The sequence below is a fragment of the Alosa pseudoharengus genome, unplaced genomic scaffold (genome assembly GCF_046254945.1).
Source record: "Alosa pseudoharengus isolate Yale_2024_CS ecotype anadromous, Long Island Sound unplaced genomic scaffold, YU_APseudo_1.1 YU_APseudo_1.1_scf_22, whole genome shotgun sequence".
Classification (NCBI taxonomy): Eukaryota; Metazoa; Chordata; class Actinopteri; order Clupeiformes; family Clupeidae; genus Alosa; species Alosa pseudoharengus.
The window spans coordinates 30924307-30936712 of NW_027468680.1; the positions used below are offsets into that span (position 1 = coordinate 30924307).

The following is a 12406-nucleotide window of genomic DNA, read 5'->3' on the forward strand; positions in this document are numbered from 1 at the left end:
TATTTCTCCTTCACACTCAGGAGCTGCCATCACTGTAAATGGGCTTTATGGAGAAAAAAGGAAAAAATAGGAATAAAGTGAGAAGCCCACAATGTTTGGCGTTTGACAAATGACAGTTATGCGTGGGCGGCACAGCACCATAGGCTGACGAAGTGGTCTTGGTCCTGCCCAGTCAGTCTTGTGTGTCAAAAGTGACTACGAAACCCCCACCCCACTCCACCTGTGTCCCACCCACACACAAACACCTGTCCCCTAAGAAATGCTGAAAAATGACCCCCTTAAGTCCCTTAAGAGACCTGAAGAAAAAATCACAACATCATTCTGACATGAGCCCAACGTAGAAGGTGCTCTTTTCCCCACTACTGAAGGCACTTGTGCTGGGAAGATTGCATTGCATTTACATTTATCTATTTAGCAGTCGCTTTATTCAAATCTTGTCTTTTATATTACAAGGGCATTGTTACATTGCTCACAGAGCAACTCGTGGTTAAGTGCCTTGTTCAAGGGCACAACGGTGGAAGTCGGGAATTGAACCCACAACTTTTCAGGCTACTGCATGCTAACCCAGCTCCTAAACCACAACACTATCACCCCCCCCATTATCATTTGCAGCTATCCGGCCAACCTTCCCAACAATCACAACAGGACGAGTGTGTGTCTGTGTGTGTGCATGTGTATGTTGGAGTTGTGGGTGGGAGTGGGAGACAGAGTTGATGGCACCACTGAAAGCCATCAGCACAGCAGCACAGAAGGGTTAGGGTGGGGTGGGTGGGCGGGCGGTGGTTTGGGGTGGGGGGGTCACAAACCCTCCAAAGGTCTTCCCCTCTGGCAATATACCAGCCATCAATTCCCTCCCCCTGTGCTGCCTGGATACTTAATGGGCCTGCGGAGCAATTATCCATGGGCTTTTATTGGCAGAATCGACAGCCACGTAGTGGAGAGGAAGTTTGTACTCCACACTCATCACCCCCACCGACCCCACATACTCTCACTCAGCCACCCACCCTCAATCCCATGAATCTGTCAATCTGAGCACCCATAGAGAAATTGTGGGCCAGGGGAGAAAGAAAAAGAAGAAAAAGAAAAATCACCTCTTTTCTATTACGCTCCGCTTTAGTTCCAGGCCATGCAGGTCAATGACCTTTACATTTTTTTGTCTGTCCACAGGGTGAAGAACAGTGTTGTGTGTAACGCGTTACAAAGTAACAAGTTACAGTAACGTAACTACTTTTTCGAGTAAAAAGTAGTGTAACGCGCTACTACTGAAAATTTGGTAACGTAACGTAGTTCCTTTTTCAAATCGGCGCAACGTTACTTTTCCCAGGGAGAGATTTGACAGCGACGCTGCTTTCTCAGCTGCGCACTTGCGCAATAGCTTCACACGGTAGCTCCATAGGCACTCCATAGGCTCCACACGGCATAGCTCCATAGGCACAAGCTCCACACGGCAGCCTACGTGACAGAGGCTGGTAGCATGAAGTGCAATTATAGCTCCCATAGATAGCTCCACATGGTATGTGACAGAGGCTGGTGGCAATGAAGAGCAATCATAGCAAGCGAGACGAAGCCAACGCTAACTTCTGAGGGATAGAGGTATTCACATTACTTCGAACTTGTTGAAACTAAGGGGAGGAATGTGAGTGTTAGTTGTAGCCTACACTGTGCTCTGATTTTGTCAACTGCCGTTAACTCAACTGCCAGCCTATTGATACGATTTGCACTAGCTTTGCACCAAATTTCGGAGGAGCGCCTGTTTAATGAAAGAGCATAAGGCTATAAAATAAGCCCTCATATATTTTGTGTTCACCTATATGCCGAAGATGTATCGAGGCTATGTTATTTGATATTGTTTCATAGGGCTTTAGTGGTGATATTGAACCCTATATAAGCCCAATGTTTTCTTGTCAAGTGCTCTGTTTGTGGCATTTTTTATATAATAAAGACCACAAAAGAAATACCTGTTATGTCCTCCATAGTAGAACTTTATGTAGGCCTACACATTTAGGAACAGATATTTGGTTCTGCCCAAAGTCGAGCAACATAAAAGTAACGTAAAAGTAACGAGTAACGTAAAAAGTTACTTTCCAAAGAGGGTAACTAAGTAAAGTAACGGGTTACTTTTTTGAGAAGTAACGAGTAACGAGCAAACACTACTTTTTAAAAGTAACTTCCCCAACACTGGTGAAGAATGACCAAAGGTAATTCAACTCGCCCTGGAGTCCAGCAGCTTGGATTACACCTTCACATCTTCAACTTTAGGGCTTCTAATGCCAGAGCAAATTCCATTTCCTGAAGCATGCCCTCCCTTGTTTGGTAGTGAAAACAACTGAACTGAACAAAGCCTTGAGTGTTCATCACTACCTAACTGTGCCCCAAGAGGGCTGGGGCTCGGCGCTTCTGTGCATACCTGTCTCCACGTCTGTCAGTGTTGCCGTGGTATCAAAAGAGCCGGAGAGGAGTCGGCGCCCGCACTGGGCCCAGCAGGCATCCCTCACAGCACCGCTGTGGGCAGAGATCGTCCGCAGGCACCGCCCACTTTCAGCGCCATCCCAGATCTGCCGCGCCAAAGGAAAGTGAAAAGTGAGAGAGAGAGAGAGAGAGAGAGAAAGAGGGAGAGATATGCAACAAACACACAGTTGGATAATTAGTCACAATGCACGTTGCTGTTCCACACATTTTTACACTAATGAGGATTTTCGCACCGAGGCAAAAATGGTTTCCTATGGGGCCTCATCACAAACCGCCTGTCTCTCTGATTCTAAATGGAATTCCTTGTAACAAGGGGGAGTCTGCATGAAGGGGGAAGTCAGAGGGAGAAGTAAAAATGAAAGCGTGATGAAATCCCTGTTGCCCAGCCTGTGTTTGAATGAGAGAACCCCAAGACACTCCCCGATATCTCTCTCCCAAACATGACAGAAGGCATTCATTTCGACAAGTGCACATCAACACAACCTGTTGTTTCTGGGAGCGTGTGGCACCTTGATAAGCTTGTTTTGTCACCACTTATTCTGATCCTCATTCTGTGCATGTGAACGACACAGACTGGTGATTTTCTCTTCTTTCCATCACTCTCTTGGCAACCTAACTCCTCTCCTCCAGACAAACACTTTTTTTTAATGAAACAAGATCTTAACACCTTCAAGCCTAAACTTATTACAGATCGTGCCTATTAAATTTCCTCTCATTTGAATTCCCGCTCTCTCTCCCTCCATCTCTCTCTGTCTCACTCCTTCAGTTTTTGTATAAATGAATGCCAATGTTCCTCTCCCTCTGAATTAGGGTAGTTTGTAGCGGAGGTTTGGCCTATGGAGAGCTCATTGTGCTCTGTCACCAGACTGCTGTTTGTTGTTGTGCAGCAGACCTCACGCACCCTCAGGCGTCGGGAAGAGGCTTGTGTAAACATCAGTCTTGCGCACGTCGTGTTTAGGAGCATGGAGCCCTTTAGAACTCCATTCTGTGTTTGCCAAGCTTGATGAAAACAACCCTCAGATCCTCTCGGGTTTTGCATTATTGTCCTCCAAGAGATCAGATTGATTTCTTTCAACATAATGCCACAGACGGAGAGAGAGAGAGCGAGAGAGAGAGAGAGTTGTGAAAGTGGTTGTTATTGAGATGGATGCAGGAAGTATTCTTTTTCTTATTCTACTGAAGACGAACAGCACATCTCATAAACCTCACTCAAGGTTCAGCCAACCAGCAAATGACCCTGTATGCTATTACTTCTCTTGAGAACATCACACTGTTCCACTAACCTCATGCTGATATGCAGATGGACCAATAAACAGGCACACTGGAAAGATCACTGACACATGAATGAGAAGCACGTGGCTGATAGAATCCTATTCTGTATGTGCACAGCACCTCACAAGGTCACATTCGCCAGCATGTATTCCATACGGCTCTGCATTCAGTGTAGCCACCAGACAGACCTGTTGAGTGCTCATTCTACAATGCATCTGCTCAGTATTCCCAACTGGGGTTATGTGAAAAGAAGGATTACGGGGAGTCATGAACACCACCCCCTCCGCCTGCATGTGCAAAGCTTTCAGGCTGACATGGTGTTCCTATAACACCTGCAAACAAGTGGACTGTGTGTGTATGTGTGCATGAAGAAAGTGGGAACACTTAATTATTATGTCAACACCAAAGAGGTGTACCTCAACTACTCTCAGTGTTTGTGAGTATGAACAAACAGCAGTTAGCACTGTTTACTAAGCTTACTTGCTTGGTTTCTATCAATGCCTACCTAACAATACCAGTCAATTTCCACTGCATATTACTGCACATGCAAAATACATTGCATATGCGCACATCTGTTGCTGCTTCAGCAGAATTAGGCCTGTACCTTTATAAGAAATCCTGGCATGAAAACAATGCATAAAGGACAATGTTATATGTGCTTAGAGAATATGTTAAAGGATAATTCCGGTATTTAGCACTTTGAGTCCCTTTTCTGGTTTGTTTTGGATGAACTAGAGTGGTGGACACAGAAATGTTGACGATGGGCCCTGTCTCGACTTTTTGACTCGTTTAGAATCGCCTTTGACTGCTTCAGAGTGACTGGCTACAGGCATGCACAAACATGTCTTACAACCCTTAACGTTCGTTTTCAAAACTGTGCAACTCACATGTGCAAGGCAGGTGAAATAGTTTAGTCTAAGGTGCAATTATTTTGGTTTGGATATTGATTGCATTATCACATAAGACAGGCAAATGATATGGCCTTAGAATGTATTCTAGATAACAATAGTTTGTAGTAGCTAGCAGTTAAGCACTACCTTAATTCAGCTTAAAAAGATCCAATGCTACAGGAGAGGAAGGGCGGAGAGAGAAAACAGTGCTTAATTTCTCAGAAATAATGACCAATCTGTAGGCTACATCTGCTTTTTGCTTTTGGTGTTTTGTAATTTCATGGTATTCTACATCTTTCACATAGAGTAAGCGATGTCTTAAGAGTGGATTATTGTGTAAATTAAGTCAGTATTTTCCTGGCAATTCTCTGTTACCAAGTTTCTTCACTTAACTGAGATCCTCTCACCCCTGCACTCCCTTTCTCAGTCAGATATTTAAAGGCACAGTCAGGGATTTTGCAGGAAGTCACGTTTGTTTGTGTTTATGTTTAAATTTAGATGATTCTGTGCAAAACGTACAAATGAAACACAGCAGAGGTAGCTCAACCCTCCCTTCAGTATCCCCAGAAAAATTCCACGCAGGGTTTCGTTTTTGTTTGAGGGGCATGCTGCCTCCACTTTGTTTGTTTCCAGTTTTCGGAGCCTGGGATGCCTACAGAGACCATTTTTTACTGTTTACTGGAATGGGCAGCTAGCGGTTTTGAGGAGATGATTGCTGAATGTGGCAAATCCCTGACAGCACCACTCTAACCATTTAGCATATTATTTTCCAGTATGTAACAAGTGATTATTTTGCAGAACGGTGAGTGGTACTACAGTAGCCTGACAATTTATGTTTTGATATTGGAGGGGGACATTTTGAGCAGTTTTGAATAAGAGATTATGATTAAGGCCTTGCTTTAAGCCACAGCCAAAAAAACATGTTTTTGGGGGCTAATTATAGCATGTGACTTAAACAACAATGTTGGGACAAATAGCTTTCTCTGTTTTCTCCCCCACTATTTAATTCCATTTACATCAAAAAAGTGATTGAATTCCCATGGCATGTACGCCATCTCCTACCTACGTCCCTGGTATGACTGAATGAAATTTCATGACTTTTCCCCAAACTTTTAATGAATTTACTGAAATCCATGACTTTTCCAGGCCTGGAAAATGGGATTTTACAATTCCATGACTTTTCCAGATTTTTCATGACTGTGGAGACCTTGATCACAAAATATGGTTCGGATTTCATGGTCTGACAATGAATAATTTCAACAACTGTTTGAAACAAAACTAGATGTACCGCAGAGCGGTACAAAATATGACCGCCGCCCAGTCCAGCACATTTTTTCCACAAAAATAAATCAGGCTGAAAGGCCTATATGATTCTAACTGTCTCACTAAATTGCATTAGCCACACTCAATTCTCACTGGTATCTGCTAGACAACAAGTACCAAAACATGATTAGTTCATAGATTTCACATGTAAAATTCATTTTATACAACTCCACCCCCATCTTGCCTGTTCATAATTCTGAGAAATTCTTGAATTGTGTGCATGTGTGCGTGTACACGTTTATGTTTATGTGTGTGGGTGTGTGTGTGTGTGTGTGCGTGCTTGTGTGTTTGCCTGCGTATGTGTGTTTGTGCATGTGCATGCATGCGTACATATGTCTACTGTGTGAGTATGTGTCATACGTATGATTACTGTGAATGTATGTGTGTGCGTGTGTATCTGTTTATGCACATGGGTTAACATGACCCCTGGAGGCAAACATATGGAAAAAATTGGTCATCCTAGGCCCTACGGTTCTCAAGATATTCACAGAAAACTGTGTCTGCCCTACCCTCCTTTCGGGGGATCCAGTACAGCGGGGGGGCTACAGATCAAAACGAAAAACGACGGTTCCATGCTATCCATGTGGGGTTACATGCCCACCAAGTTTCATGTACCCCGGTCTTTCAGTGTCCAGGGAATCCTTGTTGGTGTACGGTCACTAAATGTACACATAAATTATTTTATTGTAAGGCCCCCCATGAACGAAAGATCACAAAACTTGGCATGCATTCGGAGGGTGTCATAATGATCCTACACTTTCAATTTCGTGCAGTTTTGACCATGTCAGCCAGAGATATTGTGATGAAAACACCTAATTTTTTGCTTTTTAATTTTTAACTAGGTGGCGCTATACATGAAATAAGTGGTAATGGGATGGGTTGACATGCCCCCTTAAGACCAACATACAAAAAAAAGGTGGACCTCCTAGGCCCTACGGTTCTCGAGATATTCACAGAAAACTGTCTCCGGCCACCTACAGGCCAGTTGGTGTATAGTAACATAAATTAATTTATTGTGTGGCCCCCCATGAACGGAATTCCACGAAACTTGGCGTGCATTCAGAGGGTGTCATAATGATCTTACACTTCCAATTTCGTGCAGTTTTGACTATGTTAGGTCACAGATACCTGCGATTACAACACCTCATTTTTACTTTTTTGTGTTTAACTAGGTGGCGCTATACATGAAATGAGTGGTTATGGAATGGGTTGACATGGCCCCTTGAGATCAACATACAAAAAAAAAAGGTCCTCCTAAACCTTACGGTTCTCGACATATTCACAGAAAACTGTGTCTGCCCTACCCTCCTTTCGGGGGGTGCAGTCCAGCGGGGGGGCTACAGATCAAAACGAAAAACGATGGTTCCATGCTATCCATATGGGGTTACATGCCCACCAAGTTTCGTCTACCCCAGTCTTTCAGTGTCCCAGGAATCATTGACGGAAATTTTGGACATACGAAAAAGAAAAAAAAAAAAAAAAAAAAAAAAAAAATCTGACTAAACCTATATGACCGCCACTTCGCTGCGCGGCGGTCATAATTACTCAAAAAAGCCTTCAGTGGTAACACAGAAAAAAACCCACCAAGCCATTCATGTCTTTCAAATCCATCTGCAGCATCCTTTTTCACGGTAAGAATGAATGGTAGATCAGCACAGTGCCGAGAACCGTGGCGTGACCACCGAGAAGAGATCACCTGGCAACGGCTTCAGCAACAAGCAGCGGGGCCCTTTTTGTGGCGGAACTCTGCGCTCTGGACGTGCCCTGGCCCCCGTTTCCTGCCACCTACGGAGGCTCGGAGCCAAATGCCAGACGCCCTCTAAAGTGAGGAGCAAGAACTGGAGTGGAGCAGGTGACCAGAGGTCCGCTGGGTCATCGTCTGTGCGCTAGTTGGACCCTGAGGAAGTATTAGCGCTTGCGCTGATGAGCGTAGCATGAGAAGCCATCCCAGTGTGAAGACCTGCTGTGAGATGCCTGGGGAGGTCTTCGACCTCTGTGGAGGCGTTGGACTATTCACAAAGCTGAGGCTGAGTGTTTTCCCCACAGTCTGGAGTTTAATTTGAATTGAACTATTTGTCATTAGGGACATGACCCAGCACACTTGTGAATTTACACTGTGACACAATCACACGGTGAATCACTTCGTACTGCTCAGCATTTGCACTATCTCCATGGACGTATAGAACCCAGTCTTACGCCCGGCGCATCGCAGCACCAACAACATTGAGCTAATGGTAACTTGAGGACAAACAAAACTTTTAAAAACATGTTTTAAAGTCGACATTTTGTAGAGAATTACGCTAAAGTCAAAGTATCTGTGTTGGTTTTGAACATTTTAACTGGACACCCTCTAGGAACAGATTGAAAAGGTCTATAGATGCATGTATAGGCTACTCTGCTTGTCACACACACACACACACACACACACACATCTAATTGAACATTAGAAGCATGACCCTGCACACGTCTTCTGGTTATTAGGTCACAATTAAAGTCATGTTTTTTTGATAATATCAATATAGAATCTTGAATTTCCCCTTGGGGATCAATAAAGTATCTACTATCTATCTATCTATCTATTTATCTAGAGTATTATATTGTAATTCTTCAACATACCATTATTTCTATTGATTTGTTTTGACAAAACATCAAGCTATAACTGAAAAAAAATTGAAAACTTCTCAATGACATAGAATGGACTGTGAAAACTTTTTGGTATCCTAGTAACCATGCATTACAACAAATCCAAATGAAAGAGTGCTTTTTGGTGTGCAATGTGCACTGATGTAGTACTTGCCAATACATTCTGACACTGAATTACATTTAATCCTCCAGCACAAGCATCATTAATCATTAGGGTTGGGTATCGTTTCAATTTGAACGATTCCGATTCCAATTCCGATTTCTTATTTCGATTCCGGTTCCTAACGATTCTCGATTCCGATTTTTTTTAAAGGCAGGGTCAAAAAAAGTTTAGGATATTTTAAATGAGCTAGCTAACCAACGGTCTTTCTCAGGGTATCTGCACATTTTCCAAGTGCAAATTTAAAGACTTTTAAGACCTTTTCAAGACATCTAAATGAAAATTAAGACTATACCACGGCAAAAAGATATACAAGACTGTTTAATGCAATAGTTTTTTTTTCCTACTAATTTTAACCCCCACCCCATTTTGGATGTCTACAGAAGTTACCAAAAATATTTTGGCGAAAGAAAATAATTGTGTGTGAATTACCTTCACAGCTATAAATGCCCAATTTTAGGGTCTGGACTGCTTGCTTTTGAAGCTGGCTGTACTGTACATATTTGGTTTTGCTTACTGCTGAGGCTGTTCTTCACCTGTGTCTGTAGTAGCCTAGGGCTACTTGCCAAAGACATGTGCACTGGACTGGATTCCCTTAAATATTTTTTTCAAAGTTAACTAAGCTATTTACATATTTTAATAAGCCTACTTTATATAATTTACTATGTGCATCTATTGTCCAATATGCAGCACAGCAAATTAAAGTTAATCCACTACTTTACATTTTGCATACCAGTTGTATCTAAACCAACCAAAGCTTGACTGAAACATTGTAAAACCATTTACTTGTTTTAAATTAATTAAGAGACAGGTCCTCCTAGCATGATCCTGCTGAAAACTGCTGGTTTCATCTCAAGCACGCACGTATTATGAACGCACGTATTTTTATGTAGCAGTCGCCGACATTCAAAACATATGCGGTTATATTTCACAACTTTTGCTAAGTAGGCCTAGCCTACTGGGAAACGCTGGCAAGCAAGCTGCTGGCAGATATTACAGGTAGGCTATTATAACTTAGACAGATATTTTCTTCCCTAGGCTAGGCCAGCAACACACGCTGGAAAGATGCAAACAGATCAACTTAACATACCGGTATACAGTATTTCCTCCTGATTGCGAAGCACTGCACATCATTTCACCAGCAGTCTTCGCGTCCATAGTTTGTGAAACGATGCTGCGTCCGAGCAAAGACTTTAGATGCCAAGCGCAACTCCAAAAAGGAGAGCAAATAAACGTCCGGCTTGAGGCTGCGCCGGACGCCGGACAGGGCTTTTAAAATCCATATGTCCGTCCTAAATTCGAACATATGGCCAACCTATCGCTAACTGGCTTACCAACTCTTTCTCCCGCTCATTCTACCGTAGGCTCCCTCATTCCACGTAAGCTACCCTGTCTATCTCTCAGGCCTCACCCAGATAGCAAGGTGACATTGATATGATGTTGATTTTCCATCCAAATCATCATTTTGGTTGAGATTGAAATCTCAATGGTAAATAGACATTGAATCAGCATTACAATCCTGACAAAAACCCGACAGTGCATGAATATCGATAAGAGAGATATCGAAACAACATTGGTTTATAGTTTATGTTGCCATAATCGATAAAGCATCGATACATAGTTCACTAAAAGATATTGAAAAGTCATGGATTTGTGGTTGACTGGGAAATCTTAACGTGGTGATTGAAAAGTAGTGGATTTATAGTTGACCGCACGACAACGTTTGAACTGTCCAGGAGATCATTTTCAGCAACAGTTCAGTCAGACCAACGGGGGTGTTCAGCTCTGTCAAGTTCACTCCTACTTAATGGTAAGCAAGCATTTATTTATCAAACGATAATGTTTTATTGTAAATGTGGACTACATTAAATTCGGTCATGTTTACAGTCTATGTACATCGTACTGTCTGACTTACAAACTCATTCAAATGCTAGGCTAGCTAAATTTACTTGCTGTTGTCAAATTAATGTTTAGGCTAACTTACGTTATGGCAGTTCATCATAATGTTAGGTTAACGTTACTCGGCAGTCTGATTTATAATTAGGTCCTACCTTTGTTGTCAGTAAGTTACAGTTTATTATTCTCATGATAATAAAATATGAAGTAGTGCTAGGCCTACCGGTAGTTAGCTTCTAGGCTACTGTCAAAAATATAGGCTGAAGATGTGCTGCTGGTTAACGTGGAGATTTAGCTAACATTTATGTAACTCCTGGTGATCATATTTTTGTGAGTTTAATAGGCTAACTTTAGCAATACTGATATAAGTTAACTTGAAGTCATATCTGACTAGACTGCTATCATTAACCGTTCATTGGGCAGCAAAATTGTTCGGACGAACAGAGCTGCCCGAATGGCTGGTGCTGCTAGCAAACACGGCATGTTCAATGAGCTCACCCAGCTTGCGAAACTGAATTATTCTAACACTATCTTCAGCCTGGCATTTTGACAGCAAACTCAACAAACATATAGAATATATATTCTATGATTATTCTAAAGTTTCAATTATAAGTAGCCTTCAGTTTCAGTTGAACATATTATCTAACACTGTCTATCTCTTTTTCTTCTGTTTCTGTTAGGTGCCACTTCACTCTGCTACTGGATGGTGGAGGAGGGCTGACTGCGAACGGTGAATGGATGGCAGGGAAGCACAACACACGTGAATTTCTAAATGAAGAAGAGTTAATAAATGCACTTGATTTTCAAACTGATAAGTTGTCAATGGTTATTTATGCACGATTGTGTAACCTAAACTTATCCATAAAGCAGGATGTGAATTTCCCAATATTTTTCCAGATTAAAAGTGGTTTACTCACTGAGGTTTAATATCAATTGAAATACCATTGAAATCGCATTGATCTTTAGTTTGGTTGTAATTTCAACATTGTTTCAATATTAATTTGAATTGAAATACCATTGAAATTCCGTTGATCTGTAGTTGGAATTTCAACATTGCTTCAATATTAATAGAGGGTGCAAAATGTTATAGGATCAATGTTGAAGTGCGACGTTGACTCAATGATTTTAACGTTGACAAAATAATGTTGATTTAACATAGATTCAATGAGTAATTGCTATCTGCTACACCACGAAAACGCCAGGCATATTATTTTGTACATAGGCCTACTGTATTATTACCGTTTTCACACCTTTAACCAAACCCGTGAAAAACATCTTCACTCTGCAACCACTACACTTCCTCCCGTAGCCTAATAGCCTATCACTTATACAATTGCGTTTTAAATACACGAAACTGGATGGAGACATCACTCGCTCTCTTGCACTCGCTGGCGGTCCCATACGCACATTTAATACCTCTCTTTCGAAAATTCAGTTGTAGCCTATTTAAGACTTTTTAAGGATCCGCGGGAACCCTGCTTTCTGAATGAAATAGTCTGACCTTCTCCATGAATTTTAATTCTATTAACTATGCGCTTCTTCGTTGGTGTTCAGCCGTTTCTTCTTCCTGTCGGCAGACTGGGAATCGAAAGTAGGAATCGAAATTTAAACTTTTGAACGATTCCGGGAAAATCGCAAAGATAGTCCCGGTTCCAACCAATACTCGATATTCGATACCCAAGCCTATTAATCATAGCACAACTTTACTCCTTTCATGCGCTTGTTGCATCCAAAATCAATGGCCGACGTGACG

The 12406-nt window shown here is 42.1% G+C and overlaps 1 protein-coding gene across 1 annotated transcript in view; it reads right to left on the reverse strand.

Annotated features, from left to right (window-relative positions):
- The window catches only part of wdr25 (WD repeat domain 25), a 29409-nt gene that overhangs the window by 11461 nt on the left and 5542 nt on the right, over nucleotides 1–12406 (reverse strand). The window contains exon 2 of the mRNA XM_076299690.1: nucleotides 2408–2555. Coding sequence (XP_076155805.1) covers nucleotides 2408–2555 — 148 coding nt within the window. The remainder of the gene's footprint in view (nucleotides 1–2407; nucleotides 2556–12406) is intronic.